Source organism: Rissa tridactyla, chromosome 13 (assembly GCF_028500815.1).
Source record: "Rissa tridactyla isolate bRisTri1 chromosome 13, bRisTri1.patW.cur.20221130, whole genome shotgun sequence".
Classification (NCBI taxonomy): Eukaryota; Metazoa; Chordata; class Aves; order Charadriiformes; family Laridae; genus Rissa; species Rissa tridactyla.
This window is the reverse complement of record NC_071478.1, coordinates 571,718-593,720: the sequence shown is the minus strand read 5'-3', so window position 1 is coordinate 593,720 and position 22,003 is coordinate 571,718. Positions and strand designations below refer to the sequence as shown.

Genomic DNA, 22,003 nt, shown 5'->3' with positions numbered 1-22,003 from the left:
TTTGACAGATAATTTGGCATTAGTTTATTATGAATCTGAGTGAGCGTGAATGAAACAAAATCAGTACCAACTTTCTGCAAATGAAGACACAAAGTTGTGAAAATTTGGTAATAGATAGTGCTCTCACAAGCCTGAAAACACTTAGGAAATGCAAGTTTCCGTAAATAAGGTGAATGTGGTTTAACTTTATTTACCTGCCAAAGAATCTGTCTAAGAACACTTAAAACAAAATTTCTTAGCTCCCTAACTTATAAAAAAAATTACTTTCAACAGAGGTGAGGTACTGGGCTGTCATTGTTTACACTAAATCAGAAATGAAAGCCGGATTAGAGGGATGAATGAAGAAATAGCAAATATACAAGACATTAAAACCAAAAGAGAGCTACCGCTTGACACACTAGTTCTGAAAGGTTGCAAAGGCAGAGGCTGTATTAAAACTGAATTTAGGAGTACAGGTAACCACCTGGGGATGAGGGATTTCCTAACTCAACTTCCTGCACATCAAAACGATATGTGCTCCCAGGTAGCTGCGGATTTCTGGAGATAGATCTGTTTGCTCAAAAGCATACCCAGGCTGGACAGGCGGGGAGGAGGCGGCAGTTTGACTGAATGGCAGTTTGACTGTGGAGCTACCATCGCACTTCAGAGTGGGGGGAAAAAAAGACAGGCAGGCAGGAGAAAAGCAGGAGACACGTTACAGGATGCTCAATTCTCAGCAAAGGGCTTCCCTCAGCAGGCGTGGGTTGCCCTGGAGCCACGGGGAAACAGCTCTGCCTGGAGAAGTGAGGAGGACAGAAGTGCTCATTACATCTTCCAGCCGGCGCGGCTGTAAAACACAGGACCAGCAGTAGCGAAGCAGACTCTGTTACAGGTTATTGCTTAATCCTTTTATACCATTTTCGGTAAGAACTGTACAGCAACTGGGCAGGGAAGTGGCACGAGTGCCACCCCATAGAACACAGATGTTTCATATGCCTTTGGATGAAAAAACGTTCTAGGATGACTAGCAGTGCTGTCAGATTTAGTACTTGAATTCAAAATTAACGTTTCCAAAATATCGATTTTTAACTCGAAAACCTTTTTATCACTTTGGTACCTCTTGGTCCCCAATTTCCGAAACTCTTCTAAACTGGTTGCAATGTTGTTCTGTGCACACTCCCCTGGCTCCTCTGCACAGGTGTTAGGAATAGAAGTGACAGAAGTTTGTAATCCCACTCCACTACTCGTTGGCTACAGAATTTTTTTCAAAAGTTTTCCAGAAGCAGGACATAAGCCATACTTTAACTCAATGACGCACACAAAAACTTGGGTTTCCCCGTTTAATAAACATTTTGTGGTAACATCAGCCAGATTTACATAAGACCTGGACATTATTTCTGATTGTTTTTTTGTGGGGTTTGTTTGTTTGTTGGTTATTATGTTACAAACTGAAGTTAAGGGGAACTTGCAAGAGTCCCACAAAGCACAGTGCAACATTTAAGAAGAAAAGTAAACAAAACTGCCAAACACTCAATCATTTTCTGCCAGAACTGGGATATTTTTCCCAAGACATCGGTTTGGGGAGGTGGATAAAATTCAATGAAGAATTAAATGATCTTAAAATAGTGGGAACTGCGAGGAAAAAATAAGAAATGACAGCCACAACCTTTTAAATTTAAGGGCAGAATATAAGTCTAAGATATTTTTGATAATTTCTGACAAGAAAAAGAAAACAGCATACTTTAAAGTATATTGAAGCAGTGATTTTTAAACAAAGAAAGCAGAACTAGAACATCTTAAATTTTAATCCTTTCTTTACAGGTTACCTAGCCCACTTTTGATTAAGAAAACTGTAGAAAGTTAGTAACAGCCACAAGTTAACACCAAAAGGTGGCACTTGTCAATTTTCCATAGAGTCCTGCTTTACGGGGTGTCTCAAATGCACTGCTCCGATCTTCTGTCATACGTTGCTGACATCAATTGTGTCAGATTTTAGTCCACTGGTCGCTTTTCACCATATTTCTTTGTAAACTCTTCAGCGTTCTTACAGAATTTTTTACGGTCCTTAGAGTATTCTTCAGCTAGGTCAGCCCGGAGGGGATGCTCGGGCTGTGGATCATTCACCAGTGCTATGAGGGACTGGATTACTGTCAAAAGAAGTATAAATACCGTCAGAGACTAAGATGGTTAACTTTTAAAAATCAAAGCGTAAGCAAAATTCCCCAGTAAGAAAAGAGCTTTAACTGCATTTAAATACATCCCCATAAATCTAGTGTCTTTTCAAAAGCAGAGCGTGAATAAGCTATAGCAATATGCCAAGTTTTAGTTCAATGACCATGAATGAACACCAGAAAATCGTATTTGTAAACAAAATCAACTTGAATAGAGACCAAAATGCACTACAAATTATTTTCCATGTAACTGGCATCCTATCTGAAATACTCTCCTACAGCTAAGAAAGAAACGAACTTTCATGGAGAGGTTCATCCAACAGGGACTGGGTAAAGATGGAATTTCCATCATGAAGCGTTGTTTCCTCGCACCTGTCACAATGCTGCAGTTGTAGCTGGGCCTGGTTTTGGAAACCCTTTTGCTTCAGCTTTATTTTTCTGTGACTCTTACCTCCCCTGTAAGCAGCAGACAACTCTTCCTTTATTCTAAACTGCCAAATACACCCACTAGTAGATACAGACGGGGCGAACAAGTGGGTAAGAATGGCAAGATGCTTTTCACCCCGCTGTTTACGGCCATTTCATCAACGTTCCCCTATCACTTTCAAAGGAAATGTCATTCTTAAAATAACTGGAACTGTACGCGACATTTACGCAGTGAACCTCACCCACGACAATGACATTTATTGCCACACTCTCCTCGTATACATTCTCACAACCATTTAACGCTAGACAGGTCACAACCATCGGGAGTTCTCCTGTCCATGCACTAAAGGTGTATGCGTAATTAGGCAGGTCTGCAGAACGCGGGCACACAGAAAAAGCATTTTGCTGTATGCCAATATTAATAATATCCCATTTGAGGTAAGTTTGGGCTACCCAGAGTAATACAAAGCAGCACTCCGAGAGTTTTTAAAGCAAGTATAACAGAACTCTGTGAAGTTCATGGCGGACTCGCAGGGCTGCCGGCCCCTGCAGCATCCAGCAGCAGGAAGCTCCTCAACCCAGTGACGTGTTGTGTGAAAAAGCGGAGTCGATCCTTTGCTCCGACGCTGCTACTTTGCAGTTTAGCTGGATTCTCCCCAGTTTTGCAATGGAAGTTCTTACAACACTTCTCAATCCAGCTGATGCTAGCATACCAGAGTGGCTTCTTTCAGAGCATCAGTCTTTTCATGCTCATACTCTTTTCCGCCCTGACCTGACAGGGATGGGGGATATATCTCAAAACAAATACTCAAAATCCAGAGACTGAGCTACATTGCTAAACAGGAACGTTTCTTACCACAAATCAGTTTAAACTGCAAACAAACTATTTAAGGAATGTAGAACTGATATTAGCTTACCTGACTCACCAGTCCTGGACTTATGACAACTGTCATCATATTAATGACTACTTATCAAACTAGCATCAATACCACGTGACAAACCCTCTTCACTCAGTAAAACACACTAAAACACTGCAGAGAAAGCATTATTAAAGTTATTTAACACACAAGCCAGAAAAAACTAGGATTGCCATAACAGGAGTTGCCTCAATATCCACAGCATTTTAAAACTATACTGTCACAGCAGTCTGTTTTAATATTAAGCATAAGTTAATGAAAAGTACACCAGTAAGATGCACCTTTAGTACACGAAAGGTGAGTTAATGATTTATGATGAACCTAGCTCTCCACTTTCTTGACACCTGACCAAAACCAATCGCTCTGATGCGGTACTAATAACGTTGCATTATTTCCTTGAGAAAGACCCAAGCAGCAAACAGACTGAAGTTCACTTTTCAGTGCAGAAGAGTTCTGGAGGAAAAGGAACAGACACCGAAGCAGGGCTGCAATAGCATTGTTGCATGTTCATACACTGATGTAGTAACAACAGATGTTGACACTAAAACGGTTTCTTGAAGAAAGAGTTAGAAAACAAATGATAGACCACAAAACAGCAGAAATTGAGAATTTTACAATATTTTGTTACCCAGGATTTGCTCCAAATTCTGATTTTAGCAAAATTTTTATTCACTCTCTCAGATGAAAAGGGAATCGCCACTTCTCAGGGAGACACTATTTGCTGCACGCAAATGGTTGCTTTAATAGTTCCAACTAACACCAACTTACATTCCAAGCTAGGTAAAGACATATTGTTCCTTTACTTAACTAGAGAAGGCTCAGAAGATGAGGACAACAGCTAAGGTGCTAACAGAAACCTTCTACACACTGCTTCCATTTCATGTCTCTCAAGGTTCTCTGTCCTGTATAATTTGGGATAAAACAATGACAGATCACAAGAACTTCACTGACCTATTTCCGTTTAACAGGTTGTTTTTACTGCCATCTCTGCTCTCCCCAACATTCAACTGCTTGATCTTTTCAGAAAGAACTACAGGAATTTTCCTATTTTGTCTTTGGGGCAAGATCATGCAAACTCTAAGTAGTTTTATTAGCATACAGAAGCACACAGAAAAAAGAAATCTGAAGTACAGCGTTGTTTATGGTGAGGAACACAGTCCAAGTGAAAACAACCTTAAAGAGGAGTCTGGAAGAATGAAATACTTTCTCCTACAGAGCAAGACGCTTTAGTGTCACTGAAGCTCTTGCACTGGACTGAACTGCTACTCATTTGAATTAATATTATTAACAATTACGTAGTTTTTGTAAGGATGTTTGCTTTTTCTATATGTACAATAAGTGCTTAATATGAAACTAATCACTACCTGCCAGAAAACATGAAATTCTCGCCCCAACAACTAATGGAAGCAACAACAGAAAAAACCTACTCAGATTACACACTCAGCCTGCCACAGAACCTGATGAAACTGTTTTTCCTTAAAATATTTAAATTCTTATCCAAAGACACTCTACACACCAAGCATCACAGTAGTAATCTTTTAAGAACTGAGAGTTACTTTGTGTTATGATTTCAGGTTTTGTTTATGACTCCCTAGATACTTCAAACTGTATGTTCAAATCACTGAACCACATGGCAGAGATTATAAAATATACAAAGCCTTGAGGTTTTAGACCCTTTCTTTCGAACAGCCAGGAACGTACTGAACATCTCTGGATTATAAAGTCGCCGTTTAAAAAGAAGCACAAAATAACCCCCACACAAACTACCACCGGAATTTTTAAGTATGCCGAGGACACTACCTTAAACAAACTCTTCAATCACAAAGAGTTTTGTGGTTTCCTGGAGGTGGAAATGCCACACATCAGTGTCACTACCTGACATTCCATTAACAAAATGAGATTCCAAAAGAGTTGCACACTGTGCTCACAACACATGATTCACGACACAAACCTCACAACAAGTATACCGTAAGAGCAATGTCCAGCTGAAATGCTATTAGCTTTAAATTTAAACACAATACGAAGTTTCTTGGCACCAAGTTCTTTCTCCACACGGAGTCCTACCTTGGTCAGTTTTGGTTGCTGGCTTCCAGTTTTCAGCACTAATTACTGGCAGACAAACCTGCCCCTTTTCATCGATGTTAGGGTGATAGATCTTTGTTTTAAATGTAATCTTAGGAGGTTTGAATGGATATTCTGCTGGGAAGTTGATTTCGATTCTGAAGGCTCCTTTATCGTATGGAGGATTGTCCTGCAACAAGAAGGAAGAATGTCAAGAACCTGGCATATTCTAATGGAGGCAATTAAGAAAAAGCACGCTCCAGACTTTGATCTATCAAAATGACCTCTTTTAAAGGCACTTTTTTACGACACATACTGCCATGTCTATGCATCAGGAAACATCAAAACATATTTGGTAAGAGAGAGGCAACACAACCTCTACCTACAACATTTGTAGTCACCCTGGAAAAAGCAGATTATCGTTGTTCTGCAGTTGGCTGGCACATCTACTGGTAAGAAAGCATCCAATCCCATTTACTCCAGACTCAAGGTCCTATCTAGTAAGTAGTTTTATTCTCAACTTTGTATTTCAAAAAACATTGTAAACCCTTTCTGAGATACAAACAGGAAGCCTGACAAGGAAAATTGGTTTCTCTAAACCCAGTCATTTTACATGCCTCACAACATGGTGGTATAAGCAGCAAAGCAATTTCATTTGTCAGATTTCCCTATACGTTCCAAAAACATTTTTGTGCTGACTACACAAAAATCTTCTGAGCATTCATTGGTACTAAAGATAGATATCCACTGCATCTGATGAGAACATTCTGAATTTGTATGCAGTTTTAGCACCCACTCTTATCAGATCATTTCTGAAGGAGCATAATGAGAACCGTGAAGTAAGTAAAGTAGTTCTTCATGCTGAAACAGAAAAAACAACGCCCAGAATCTCATTTAGAAAACCCGATAGACTATTGATACTGCTTCAAATACTAACTGCAGAAGAAAAGCAGAAGAAAAATAAACCATTGTTACATTTAAAGCTTAAGAAAATACCATTCTGCACTGAAAACAGTAACTATGGCATGAAACCTTTCCAAACACTCTGGGAACAAGAATCAAAGGATGAGAGTTTCCAGTTGGTGTAAAGTATAATCACACACATTCTTCATTAGCAACCAGACCATTCCCTGCAATCAAATCCACTCCAGAAGTTAAAAAAGGTTTCCCGATATTTGGGGGTGGGGAGCGTTCTATTAAAATATTATTTGACGGAAAACATTTAATTTTAGTTTCATCCATATGGAGAAGTCTGGTTATGTGTTTCTAAGAAATACAGCACAGTTTCTGCAGTCAAGGGAAAAGGTAACTACAGTGGCTTTAAAATCAGTTTTTATCCAAGCAATCCTAAAAGCTTTGGAAGTTTAACAAATAACTTTCGGTGGCGGTGACACCTTAAGCCGTTAGTGCCCTCTCCCCCCATGGCTCACTTGTTCTTGCCTCCATCACCTGCTGTAATTTGTGAGGATGTTCAGTGAACTGATACGGGAATTGACCTGGCTTAAAAATGTCCATTTTCTGTTTGACTCTCAGTCAGAACAGTTCCTCACTATATTTCACCAACAAATTGAACGAAAAATGTATGTAAAGGGTTGCTCATGTTTTAAATAGATAAACCACAGAATATTCAAGCAATTAGTTTCCAATCATTTGTTATATTTTTTTTTACACTGGCAAGGGAGAGAAGCAGAATGATAAATACTGAAACACAAGCAACAAATACAACTCTCATTCAAAAGCTCTGCAAGTTTGTCCAAAGCAAGCGGTTTTGATTAAGTGAAATGAAATTAATTGTTCACCAACGTTACCTCTTACAGAAACAAGGAGCCTGGGGTAGATAGTCTCATTTTGATGTTGAAATCAAACAAATACTGTACCTTTTCAACACACAGTACATAAACTACCTTATTCTACAATTTAGAACAGGAGAAAAGAAGTCGACAAGCAGTCTTCAATTTGCTTCTCAATTGAGCAAACACCCTTAAAAACTGACAATTGTTCCAAAGAACAAAATATGTTACATACAACAAAACCTCTTAAAGCAGTATCTTTCACAGTAATTCTGTATGAAAACTGCTAAAAATATTAACCTTTGTATCTTTTACACCTTTATTAAGATGCTGACCAAAATAATGCCTCGTTGTAGAGTTTAATAATAAGTACCTGGTTAGTCCTACTAAAGTACAATTAATATGGCTTTAAACCCTAAGCAAGGACGCTTTCTAGAATGGAAATGACGTGTAAAACTTCAAAAGCAAAAACTCAGCAAAAACATTAAACTTGCAACCAGCTTGTATATCACATTTTTAAGCCGTCATCTCCGGCACTGCAACAGCTAAAAACATTATGCTCAGACTATAGCATCTTCTACAGAGTATCCTCAAAATAATAAATTATACTACTCTTTGAACAACACAACACTATTAATTACCATAGGAAGTATAATTTCATAACAAAATTCCCTCTTAACTATACCACCAGTGAATTTAAGGCTATTTCCCTTGTAACCGGGCATATTATAACCCAAAAGGCAGGTATAAAGCACAGTTCACTGCATCAATGTTTAAACACTTGTGATGTTGTGAACCTTTGCAAAACAAACATTAAGCTCATACTCTGTTGAACAGAAACTCTTAAAAATAGATACTGAACGCAATATGTTGCTAATTTTAACAGGAATAAACAAGTATTTTGGTGTTTTGCTTTATTAGTCGTATTTACCAACTGTATACTGCTTCAAAGTATTATCAAAGCAATAAACTGTTACACACAAACCACAAAGATCAGAGTGACTGAAACACTGAAAGCGTATTGTTTCTCAGCTTTGTCAAATTTTAACGTCAAATCCTGCTTGCTTTATTTGCAAAAGCAGCCTTAACCACTCAGAGGAATTACTTGCAGGAATATCAGTAAACAGTAAACTAAATGTATTGTACAGTATCTAAAATGCAAAGGCCTAGCCATGATCTCAGCCTGTGGGATCTGAATTTGGGAATGGCCTCCTGCTCCCACAGCGGAGGCACTGCTGAAGAGATGTTTCAAAGTTGTAGGATAAAAGGACAGATTTACGCTGGTCAGGGGACCTTCTAGGTAGCACCCAAGGACAAGCAGAACTGATGCCCTAGTGGCACAGCCTCTACTGCTGCAGGCTTAAAAGAAGCTCATGTAATGAAGGGAGCGCAGGTCACAGCAGTGGAAAATAAAGGAGGTGAAAATCCAAGTGACTTCAACCAAGGAATTCAAGACACTCCATTTCCTGCTTTCCCTTTCATAACAAATCCCTCCCTGTTTGACTAATACAGTGGTTATCTACTTCTATTAAACATTCTCTTAAAAGACTGTAGTGCTTTTAAAAAATTGAAGCTTGGGAGTTTTATTTTGGCATTAATTAATGCCAGAAGTTTCTTTTAGAGAGCTCATTTCTGAAAATCCAAACATTTTCCTTGCAAACTTTTTCCAATACTTAATTTTATGCTAGAAATAAATCTAGTCAATTAAAAAAATAAGATCTATTAAGGAGTAAACGAAGTATTCCATACCTCTGTTTTTTTTTCCTGTGATGATGTAGATTTTATACTTTAAGCTTAAAGTAACAAACTACAAACTTCATTTGCTTCCCCTTCCGACACCCCTGCCAAGTAACCCAGTGCCACCGCGGAGCCCACAGCCCTCGCCAGCTGCAGCCAGGCATTGGACCGGGCCCACGGTTATGAAGCATCCAGGCAGGTATCGATCACAACAGTCTAGAACACCGGTCAATTACGTATGGATTTTTCTTCAGACTAGTTATAAGAAACATCGACAAACATTATCAGACTTTGATAAAAGAAAACACAAAAGACACTCAGATAAAACGAGATCTAGTTGAAAACGTCCCTGCTTACTGCAGGGGGGTTGGACTAGATGACCTTTAAAGGTCACCAACCTAGCAGATTCTATGATGATTCTATGAGACAGGAAGATTACACTATTTTCCCAAGATCACACAAGATGTCTGAAGACAGACAAGAACTAAATCCAGGACCACACTTCACTACCCATTATGCTGCAGTATAATCTATATGAACTTACGATATAGTTACAAACAACTAGCTTCTGCACAAACTCACAACTCTGAAAGTCAGGTTTTATAGTAATAAAGAAGATTCTTGTCAGGGTGCAAAAATTATCTAATGGTCACCAGCAGCACGACTAAGTTGTGGATTTATGAGATAGAAATGATCCTCGTTTTATTTTAAAGCTCATCAGAATAAGGAGTAGTCTATACTCACAGGAACAATAAGCCCTTGCCAGGTCAATAAATTAGCTTCATCAACCTGGATATTACGGAAGTTTTTCATTCCACATTTGCGGATTTCTTCAAGCTCCTGAAAAGCAAGCAAAGTGTAAGTTAATAGCAGCATTAAGGAAGATGCTCATATTTATTTTTCAAAATACTTAGAGGTCAACTTAGAGGCTTTCTTTACGTTAAAGAAGCTTGAGGTTTTAGCAGTGGCAATCCACACAAATAATAAAAGAAAATTTTGCACCTGTGAGAAGGAAAATTCTCTGAGACAAGGTATTAAAAAAACCCTTATTTTTTATATGTCAGGAAAATACAAAAATGCCTTGTTATTAACATCATTACAGACACAATAAAGTAGAAGTATTGAAAAAGTGCGGTTAAAAATGTTTTTATATCTCAAATGCAAATCAGTGCCTTTGGTAACAGGTGACTGAAAACTCTGTGAAGCACAGAAATAAAGTGCATCTTAGAACTTGTCTGAAGGAAAATAGCGATTTGGAAGAACCATCTCATAATAGTTTTAGACAGAGATAAAGTCATTGAACAGGTCAATTATTTCAACTGAAAACAAATTCCTGCATGACCAACTTAAATTGATGCTAACTCAGAAAAATACCAATCTAAGCCAAACTAGCCTTGTTTATACCAATTACTTGAAGACACAACTTTATCTCGGTTTTGTAGCTCAAAGTTAACAGTATATTTTAAGATACCTCTCTTTATAGCCGTATAACTCTTGAACAAGGTACCTTTCTACACCAGTCAATCACCATTCATTTTTGATCAGTTAGTGATCCAGCTATCACCAGAACAGGTATTTGGGCCTTTTTAGATTTAAAATGGTGTATAAGCCCTAGTGTAGAAACTGTTTCCTGGAGTATTTAATTAGGCCTAAAAAGAAACACCTCAAGGTTCCACTTCTCCCCCTCCCCCCAACAATTATAGCCCTTTGCTGTTGAATTCAGCAGTTTTATCTTTAAAGAGAATTTAACTGAATTCAAGTTCAAAAGTCATCCACAGTGAAATACAAAACTTTCCCAGCGCTTTCAAAACTGAAGCGTATGCCTGCGTGTCTACATAGGTTAGGGGAAATGTTGCTTATACAGCAACAGTGGTGCACTCTGCCAGCACACGGGTCTTCACTGGGTGCTAGCCTATTTGCAAAGCTAGACTGCATATTATTATGATAAAAACACCAACTACAAAGCAAAAGCACTATACGCTGAAAAACAAAAAAAGATCAGTTTTCCTGGTACAAGCGTTGTGCTATCCATGTGTTTCGTTTTTGGTTTTGTGTGTTCCCCCTCCCCCCCCCAAAATAGCTCTATGTTCATCTTAGATCAACCCTTTCTGCATCTGACTGGCAGAGATTTAACATAGGCAGTAATCTCTTGCATAAACTTAGCATCATGATAAAATGCAAACCCAAAGGAAAAAGCAGATTTCCAAATGAACATGAAACAAAAATCACGGCAGCCACACATCAGAAGATGAACATTTACATTCCCACCCACTGCTCCTATGAAAGCAACAGCATATTCAGAATACGGAAATTTAACCTTGGAGTCTTGGATATTGAATTGACGCCCAACACAATCTTCACGACCCTAAAGCCAACTATTTAGACTAGACCTTTGGATAAATCCACAAATTCCACTGCTGTGAGATTTATGCAATATCGCAGACAGTTTGGGCTTTTTTTTTTTTTCTTCTTTTTAAATGGGTAAGAGGATTATCTTATTTTGTTAAAGCAGGAAAACATACAAAACCCACACAAAAGTAATCCCATGAAGCACATTTATAGGGATACAGAGCAAACCAAAATATTCCAAAGAAAATAACCTTTATTATCGCAGCTATAAGAGATCCTTTATGACCACTGAAACTGCAAACCCCTCAGTCCCTGGCTGCCAGCTCAGTGCCCCACGCATGGCAGGGCTGGGGAGCCTGGCCACAGCAGCCTGGCACAGCCGCTCGCTCGGAGCAGCGTCCCGAGCCCACAGTCCTGGCAAACCACCACTCACGGGCACAGGGATCAATCCTATCCCACACCAGACAGAGCGCACCCAGCGTCAGGAGAGAATAAGCCAGTTAACCAGTAGGTACTTAAGCATGAATAAACACAAGCGCCTTCACTCTAAAACAAGGAAAGGAAAACAGGTTTAGACAATTTTCTACTTATCATATTAAAAACATACATACAACAGAAGTCTCCCCCATAACGTCCCAGCAGGAGCACAGCTTCCAGGTGGAAGCTTTTATCACAGGTTGCAATGATAGCATTACGCTGCTTCTGGCCCAGAGAACAACTGCCCAGACACAGAAAAAGGGAGGACTATGACTCTATAATTCAGGTATGTTATTAAGCTAATAAAACAAATTAGAAAAGCATGGCTTCACATTACTGGAAAATTAAACACCTACACTTTATAGTTAGAGTCAGGTTAAAAAACTGGATGCTGAATTAAGAAATGCAAGAATCCAGTACAGAGATGATTACAAAATTGTAAAACCTTGTATGAAAGCAAAGAAAAGTCTAAAACAAATGTGCAAATTGCTCCCGATTTTCCCCTCAAGTCCACCATACAAGAGAGGGAATTTAACAGCCTAGAAGACACTAAAGAACTCACAGAAAATGATGCAGGACATCTTCCTCTTTAAACTGGTACGCAAAGCCTTTGCGGCAATTCACCATCAAAATCAAAAAAGTGGTAAACTACTGCAGTGCATCAGGACTAGATCCTGTGCTTCTCCTTCTGCTGCCTTGCGTCCTGCTGTAGTAACCGACAACTGAAGAAGCAAACAGATGGGGATAAACCAGGCAATTATTTTCCTCACACACAGGCACGGCTGCAAAGGTCACGGAGAATCAAGCGTACCTTAGCAGAGGACCTGTCTGAACTACACACTTCAGACAGATTCCAATTTCTAAGAGAAATTACTTTTCTTATACTAGAAGTGTTTAAGACTTCATATGCCCTTCCAAATGAATCAATTCCATGTTCGACATATTTACAAATAGCTTTTTTTCATACTACTATCCCCACAAATACAATGTAATACTATACTCACAAGTCAGGCTTTTAGTGTGTCACGTCAGGAGCGGTAAGAGATTCAGCATTCACAATTTAAGGGGGCGGGGGGCTGTTTTGTTTTTTTTTTCCTGGCACCTGCCAGAACCCACAATGAAGATCTAACTGCCTCGGAGCTACAGAGGTAGACACAACTGCAGTATAAATGTACTGTTAAAATAGCGAATGAGCTACTAAATACTTTCAAACAGGACAGATTAAAAGTCAATACCGCATTTAACATCTGCTTGAGCAACTCCAAAGGGACAAAAATTACTTTATGAGGCAAAAGGATATAGTCCAGATATTTACTTCAAAATAATACTTAAGAGTCTAGGCAGACAGTAAATAGATTAATTCCTTTTCTTGTCCTCCACCCCTTAATTTTGTCAAGTAACATAATTACAGGAGCACAGGCAGAGTGTAACTAAAGGTTAGAAGACTGCAGCAAGAATTTCCATCAGTCTTCCTTCCCCACCCTGTTATCAGCTTTGCACGTGGCCTTGCTGCATTGGTTTCCCCATCTGTAAAATAGAAATGCCTTATTTCACCAGGCTCTCTTGAGACGTGGTCCGTGTCATGGGGGTATGTTCAGAGAAAGCGTTAGACACAGCACATGAAATGGAGAAAACATTGTTTCAGAGGTGGTATCTGATCTTCAGCTATAATGCTGAAGGTAGTCATAAAAGTACATACTACCACTATATATAGTCATTAAGGATTTAAAATTCTGATTTTCAATATCGTATAATCATTTGTGCTGTTCAAAGCAAAAATTAAATGCTTGAAGTTAAAAAGGAAAGTAGCATCAGCTTAAAATGTAGTTAAGTCTCTTACAAACCCTGCAACTGTTTTGCCCATACATCTTTCAAGTTTTGGGACTTCCCTAAAAAAACAAGCCAGATAGGAAAATGCAGTGAAGACAAACACCTGTAAGGGTGCAATGCAAGAATATGGGAATAAGTGTAAGAGCTCATACTGCCTTCAGTAAGTTCTGCATCAAGGCCAAAACGCTATTAAATGCACAAACAAAAACAAAAGTCTACTGAAAGAACTCCAAACCACAATTCTCTACCGTTTACAATTTACGTGTTTATAAAAACATTCTCTGAACATGTGACAAAGTTAAACACTATAAGGAACTGACCAGTTTTACTTTCTGAATCTCATACAGTACAGAGAAGTGTTACCAACCCTTAAAATAAAATATAATTTTACAAAAAAACCCCCACAAAACCTACTAAAAGAAAAAATCCATTCTTATAATAACTGTTATTAAGTTTCCTCTGCAATGTTGCAACCCTGTATTCTCACACGTCTTAGTTACTGAGTAATACTACTTTTTGGCAAAGTATTTTCATTTGATTAAAAATCCTTTCGCCAATTCTCAGTTTCAAAAAGGGAAAATGAATCAGTATTCTCACTTCTGCATAAGGACAATCACACATTGCTCAAAACCCCATTTCCTTTGTCACTGAGAACCAGTGTTTGGATCAATTTAGACCTGCTTTTCAAGTATCAAAGGCATTTAAAGCCCCTTTATTTGCAAGGGCTATGGTGTTTGCAAGACCACCGCACACTGACAGCAGACCACCTGCAGCAGGTACCTGGCTGTGGCCTCGTGTTTGTATTTTATCATGGAGTTCAACCGTTGCATAAATGTTTGACTGTGTAATTATGGAAGCAGAGTAAAAACAGTAGGATTAAAATAATCGCCTATGTACCTGATTTCATACGCGGAGTGTTATTTACTCTTTAAATCTATTTTTAATGCTAATGATACATTTAACCAGGACACAGAAGTGCATCCTTGCAGCCGCCCATCAGGCAGCACGGGGCAGAGGGAGCAGCTCTGCGTGGGGCCAGGATGGCCCCCCCAAATGCCCCCCAAACCCGCCACCGCAGCTCGGTCCCGCATTACTAAACCACAAGGAAGGAGTGTGACCGCCCAGCACCCAAGCAGCCTTCCCTTCACCACTGCCCACTGCCTCTCCACACAGGGCTGTGCCATGCAGCCGCCTGGAAAATGGCTCCTTTTACATTAGTGGATGGCAACTGGGAAAAGATTTCATTGAAATCTCTGTCATGTCTCTGGCAGATCTATGTTCCCAGTTGTACACCTTTGGAGACAATCTGCTTTCTATGAGAAAGAGTCAGTAAGCAAAGTAGCTCCCTTAAAAGAGAAGCCTTAGATCCTTTCCTAAAATGATTACCCCGTATTTGACCGTTTTTACCCTGACAGATTGTCCACAACAACATATCCCTGATAAAGATTGCTTTATTCCCACCTCTCACATTTCATGAGGAGCCAAGATCTGACAATTGTGGCTCTTTGAAGAGGTGTAATGGTGGCTCATGGATCAAAACTCCACCTCAGGTGTTGCTGGAGTATTATTCATTACCTATGTTTACTTCATGTTTTTGCTAACCTAGGTGTGCTCCTGGAAAGGGCACGCCTCCACTGATTTTTTGTAAGTCAGTAGGGAAAATTTCAGTTGGACTATTTGATGGTATAAAGCTCTGCAAAAATAGGCCATAAATAAGGTCTTTGGCCTAGGAAACATTATGTGCTCAAGCAGAGCCTAAGATCACAGGACAATCTTATTATTCTTATAATTTGACTTCATGTTTAAAATTGAGCTGTACAAGTGCAAGGGCAAAATTTGTAATAATTCTTTCACAAGGAGGTTTGCAAACTGAAGATACAAATGGCTTCCACAATCTGAAAAGGACATCCGTTTCCACCTGGAAGATGAAAACTATACTCCTACTCCCAGTTTTCTACGGGCAGACAGTGTGTTATTATGAACCTACTACATCCAGTCTCTCTGAGCCACTGTGATTAATACGAATAACTATGATGTATGACACGCGTTCAGAAAAAATGCAGTACTTCAGAATGTTGGCAAGACCTTAAGGAAATGAGAACTGCTTTATTTTATGTGACCTATAAAAGGTTCAAAGTTTATTCTCACTTACCAAAGACAAACTTGATATTTAGCTCAAAGAAACTACAGTTAATGCTTATCCTAAATTATTTTAAACATAACTGAAAACTCTATTTCCTTTAGTTATAAAGGACACACTGAAAAACTCTATTTCCTTTGGTAATAATCACTCATCATTCTACAACCCCAAGAAAGATGCACCACAGACTCTTCTATATTGCAAAACTTCAACAGTGAAAGACTCTAAAGCGGACCTGTGAGCATGGAACAATATTTGGTTGGTACACATGCGAGTCTGGACCTTCAAAACATCATGCTGCTGCAACCCAGATTACATCACCTGTACGAGAGCTCTACTTTGCTGCTACTGACATGAATGGCAAAGCCCAAAGCCACTTGGGCTGACTCGACTCTGCAAAAGGCATGAAGGCAGGTGCTTATTTAATAGCCTGTACAAGTTGTGTGATATAGCATCTCACAGCTCTTGAACTGGCATAAAACACGCACAACCCACAACCATCAGGCAACAAAAACGAAAGCAAAAATGTAAGAGGGAAGTTATCAATGCCTCCTTCCTCCCTACACCACTCCCTTTCAAAAGCAACTGCCACACTGTATTTCTAGAAAAGGAGGAGGTCATGTTGGCAAGTAACATTTTCACAGCATTTTGGTGAAAGATTAAAGTACTAATGTAAACATGTAGTGGAACTGGTGGGGGCAGGGAGCTGAAACGCAAGAGGCACTGCAGCTATTAGAACAATTTTTCTTGCCATTCAGATTTTTACATTCCATTTTAAATGTAAAAAGAAAAAGTTATTAGAAATATTTTTTTCCTACCAGGATAGTAGTGATGTGCTTTTGAACAACTAATGGATTTCTGCAGAACAGGCAGAAAAGCTGCCTTACAAAAAGATAACATTAAATTGTTGTTTACTATCTGAAACTAAGAGGAACCTTATTTGGGTATAAAGCAACAGACATATTGATTATGACACTAAAGCTGCAGCAAAACATAACAGCTATCAAAAATTAAATTAAAAAATGAATGCCATCTCATCGGGACAATTAAAGGTATACGCCTACTGATTTTATATATACGAATGACTCTGCACACAATGTATTTACCATTTAGTTTTTAATTAAAACAACAAAACCAGCCTTACGAAAGCACTGCTGAGCTATTGGTTTCTTCAGAAATGAACAACTTATAATGGTTAATTATGTATCTGCACAATTAAGGAAATACAACTTCAAAACTTGCTGTCTACACATCCTAGTGAGATCCCAGCCCTATTAGGGGTCCACATCCTTGAAGCCAGCTGCAAATCCGATATTAAAAGACTAAGTTTAACAGAATCGCCCACATACCTGTGAAATCCTAGTGCACCCCACAGGAATAGGTTTGTAATGGGGTCACAACATGGCCTCACAGTTACAGGGTCTTTCCCCTACATTTTACAGGACACGCCTGTAAAGTTCATTGATTTACGTTACAGGCACTCTGCATGCAAATACCATAGGGTATTGCCATAGCATTTTACAGATGACTAAATTTTATGCCACTATGCATGCATGTCCTAGACAAACCCCACTGCACACAGTTTGTAATGTTAATTAGCAATTATATACAATAAGTAAAATGAACTCGTATGCTTTGGGGGTAATGGTTATCATTTTCTTCTTAAGTATCCTACTCCTCAAGCAAAACGACGAGAAACATAGTCCCGAGCAGTATTTTACAATAAACCGTCGGAGCTCTTGGTCAGAGCCCCACCGAGGCCGGGTTTGCGTCCACAAGCACCATCTGCGCTCCCGAGCAAACAGCAAAGACAAAAACATCGCCCCGTCTGCGGTGAATGGGGAAACTCCTGAACCCAGGTCCACATTTCGGCGCGATAAACGTCTTACTCATACGCGGAAGAGGATCCTCTGCGAGACAACGAAACCGAGACGGGTTCGCCCCAGGCCGGCTCCTCACCGGGGGCGCGAGCCCCGCAGGGCCGAGGCCGCTTCCCGACCCCCGCCGGCAGGCCCGAGGACCGCGGCTGCGGCACGGCCGGTGGCCGGGCGGCCCCTCACGGCACCCTGGGGACTGCCCCGGCCCCGGGCGGGGGCCCCGGCGTCCCGGCAGCGGCGCCTCCTCCCCCCCGGCCCTTCCTCTTTGCTTAGTCACCGCAGGAGCCCCCCGAGGGAGGGGGACGGCAGGGGACGGGGCGGCCCGCGGCGACGGCCGAGCGCCCCCGCCCAGCCCCGGGCGGCGGCTGAGGGCCGCGGAGCACCGCCGGGGCCGCGGGCGGCGGCGGGGAAGGCAGCGAGGCCCCTCACGGCCGCGGCCTAAGTGCCGGTTGCTGCCGTTCCGGTCGCTCCAGCCCGGGGAGCCACCGAGGGGAGAGGAGGAGGCCGCTCCACGGGGCCGCGGCCGGAGAGGCGACCCCCTGCCCCCAGAGGGACCCAGGGCGGGAGGAGGGTGCCCAGCGCCGCCCGCCCGCCGGCCTTTCCCGGCGCGGCGCTGCCTGTTACCTTCATCAGCCTCCTGCTGGCCGCCATCTTGGCTCTGCTGCTGCCGCCCCACAATGCATGGCGGCGGCGGGCAGGGCGCTAAAGCCCTGCGCTTCCTGGGGCGGCGGGTGGGGGCGGGACGGGCTGAGGCGAGCTGGGCTGAGCGGAGGGGAAGGTGATGTGATCGGCCCGGCCCGGCCCCCCGCGTCCCGCCGGGCCCCTCAGGGCCGCCCTGCAGCGCAGACGCCGCCCGGAGCAGAGCGCTCCCGGGCTCCCGCTCGCTGAGGGCCGGGGCTCGCCTTCCTCCAGCACTCGGCCCTGCCTTTGTCCGAGCGTGTTCTTTAATCGTCGGCCAATGGTTTAAAATGCTGGTGTGGATTATTTTATTTACTGTGCATCACCCCAAATTCAGTATCATCTTCCCTGCGGGGAAAGAGGCAACAGCCTGCGGTTACAGGTTGGATCACATAAGCCCCCATTGAGTTTAGAGCCCGTCACAACATTTGTTTCTTCTTTTCCCAAAACAGCCCGAGAGGGTAGCATGATCCCAGAGAGGTGTCTGCTCGCCGTGAACCAGGCCCATGGGCCCGGGCCTCCTGCCCGCCGCCATCGCCAGAGAACAGAAAGCTGTGGAAGAGGAGATAATGTCGCTGTCAGCATTAATCAAGACTGTAATTTGCCATGTGCTTTTTAGCTCTTTAAAGGAGCTCTGCTGGTAACTGCGCTCCAGCTCTGATCTTCCCCAGCTGGCCTCTAGCAGCCATCATCGGAGCCGTTCAGGTGTCGAAGCACAGGTGCCCAGCGCCATTCCGGGTGCCCTGGTGTACCCAAGACACAGGCTTGGGATGTGGCACGGGACATAGGTTACTATACTATACAACATCTGAAATGCCACCAGACATCTGTATCCAGGCGCCTGACCGGTTCTCTAAAGCATTAATTGAAGGAGTGTACTCAGGAATCGCTCCAGGATCCGCACGGCCGATGCGTGGCCTTATTTCCCCTTTCTCCCTCCCTCGTGTCAGTTGATGTCCTCACTTGATCCAACACTTGTTCTATGGGAAATCCAGTGTTGTCACCTGAAAAAGTTCTAAGCTCCAAAATAAGCTTTACAGACCCAGACAACCTGAAAGAGGAAATGCAGTTATTACAAGAGGCTTTCAAAACCTGATAAAAACTCAACAAAAGTTGTTAATTATGAAGCACAGGATTCTAATATGCTATCTTAAATTTATCCCCTGAACAACTATTTGATAATATTTTGCATTAATATAGTGCTTATTGCTCCAAAATTCAATTAACATTTGTTAATGAAGTAAGCTATACAGCACCTACAGGAACCAACTTAATAATCACCTACTTCATATGGGTATTTTTAAGTAGTTTGTAAATAATTACATTATGATCTTCAAAGATGTTTAATATTATTCTATTATTTATTCTTATTATATTATTATTTATTCTATTAAATATCTAATGATTATTGCATCCATTGTGCTCAAGGAAAACGGAGTCAGAGGAAACAGGATGAAAGAGGCAGACCATGCTGGTGAAGCAGCGGAGATGCGGGGCAAGCATGTGTGCCGACCGGCTGGAGAAGTTCCACAGTGCCAGGCAGGTACGCGTTATGTGGAAACAGAAGCTGCAGAGACTCTGAGGATTCGCCGTGTGCTGCTGCAATGGGATGCTGGTGGTAAAGATTTAAAAATGCTGACATCTGAGATAAGGGCTACTTTAGATTATGTGCTTCTGAAATTTAGAAATACCTAAATCTGATACCATGGTAACTTGGAAGAACAGTTCTTATAACTTATTTTCCAGATGCCTACAAATATGGAAAACAAGCTGCTTCAGATAATAGCTTGATTTCTTTATTTACCAAAACTCTATTCGTATCTTTATCTCCTCTTTATTTGACCGCATAATTTTCCAAGACCACCATATGTCTTTGAGTATTATCTAACCATTTTTGTCCTTCAAAATACAGTTATTCAGGCCCTCACCTATGCCTGCACTGAGATACATAGCTACCACACACAAGAGACAACACTCGAAGCACCACAGAGAATTCTGAATTTACTATCTGTAGTTTTAGTCCATGAATTTATAGCTTGTAAGAGAGTGTCAGAAGTATCTGGGATAATTATAAGATAATCCGCATTTCCTTTGACAAGAAAAAATACCACCCACACTATAACTAACAATAGCCCAGCCAGTTCTTAAGAAATCATTGCTGAGCATAGCTGCCCTCACAAATTGCCTCTTAATTTTGAAATCCTTTATTACAGCAGGGTGTTTGAGAAGTTTACACAGAAGTAGGCACGTTTTACTATCTGCCGCCAGTATCCCGGATCCTTTCAGTGTCTTATTTCAGGTGGGATCCAGAGCAGATCCTATGATGCCAGCACCAATGCATATCTTGTTTATGAACAAGGGCTGTGCAACCACAATCATGGCTGGGTCTTGCCTGGATACTGGTTACCGGCAGGCGTGACATTCAGTTGTACAGTCTTGAAGAAGTAGCAGGCATTTCCTATCAGACAGAATTTCATCAATTATACCTCTTACTTTCTTGTTGGCAGCAAGAGACAGGCCATTATTTATACTGAGTTTTGCCAATGGTTCTGCATTTATAACCAGGTACAGGTCTACAGACCTCAAGAAGAATACAACAGAATTAGGGAAGGTAAAGGGAAGGGCAGGCCCAGTGATCAAGAGGGAGGAACAGTGCCTTATTAAGAGAGGCTAAAATGGCTGGGGCTCTTCCCTCTGCAGAGGAGAAGGCTGAGAAAAGATATGATTTTGTAAGCCTCAATTGTAAAGGCAGTGGCTAAGGTGAATACAAGGTTGTTATTTATCAGATCTTACAATACTAGAGCGAAGTGCACACAATGAGACTAATCGGGCATTACTAACAGCCAAAAGACAGCACCTTTTTTCACAGCAGGTAAGTAATGTCTGTAGCTCCCTACCACAGCTGTAGTAAAGGCAATAGTCAGTAGGTTCAAAAACAAACTAGTCAAACTGGGTAACAAGTCTACAAACAGATAAAAAAAGGCAGTAGGCACGGAATCATCATCTAACATCTCTAACTGATGCCTAGTCATAATTACGAATGCTTGGGTGTATGAGATGAACAGACGCTGAGCCTGCTTGCTGGTCCCTAAATAAAGCATCCTCTACTGCCATGGACAGCGAGAGAGTAGTAGGCTAGATGGACCTCTGTTCTGGTCCAACAGGACGCTCCTTACATTCAAGATTCCTTGGATATGCTGATTTGCAGAATATAGACAGAATTCAAATTTCAAATGGACCCTAATTCTTTCAAAACACATCAAAGGGATCTACCTGTGATCCACAAGGGCAAAGCTCATCTCCAGGAGCAACTAAGATAAAAAATTATAAGAATAATTAGTGCCTTAAATCATTATATGCCTGCCTCTCCATTGGAATTGTTAAAGCCAAAATGGGTTAAAAAAAAAAAAAAAAAAGACATGCTTAATTTAATTTTGTTGACAATCCTCCATCCTATATTCCTGTAAAATTGCCATATTAAAGTTTATATATAGGTTTTCTTGTTCCTTCAGTTTCTTAGATCTCTAACGATAAACATTTTAAATGAATTAATTATGTGTGATGATTGTTA

At 41.1% G+C, this 22,003-nt stretch overlaps 1 protein-coding gene across 1 annotated transcript; it reads right to left on the bottom strand.

Moving 5' to 3' along the window:
- UBE2L3 (ubiquitin conjugating enzyme E2 L3) lies at positions 1-18,510 on the bottom strand. Its single transcript, XM_054219158.1, has 4 exons — positions 18,379-18,510; positions 9,826-9,921; positions 5,558-5,744; positions 1-2,126 (listed from the first exon to the last, which is right to left on the bottom strand). Exons 1-4 carry the CDS (start codon positions 18,403-18,405, stop codon positions 1,972-1,974), a joined length of 465 nt encoding a protein of 154 aa, XP_054075133.1. The 5' UTR covers positions 18,406-18,510; the 3' UTR covers positions 1-1,971.
- Positions 18,511-22,003: the final 3,493 nt, after the last annotated feature.

Coding starts and splice junctions, on each gene's coding strand:
- UBE2L3 (XM_054219158.1), bottom strand. CDS start 18,405: ATGGCGGCCAGCAGGAGGCTGATGAAG. Junction 9,922..18,378: donor CCAGCAGGAGGCTGATGAAG/GTAACAGGCAGC, acceptor CTTGCTTTTCAG/GAGCTTGAAGAAATCCGCAA. Junction 5,745..9,825: donor GGCAAGGGCTTATTGTTCCT/GTGAGTATAGAC, acceptor TTCTTGTTGCAG/GACAATCCTCCATACGATAA.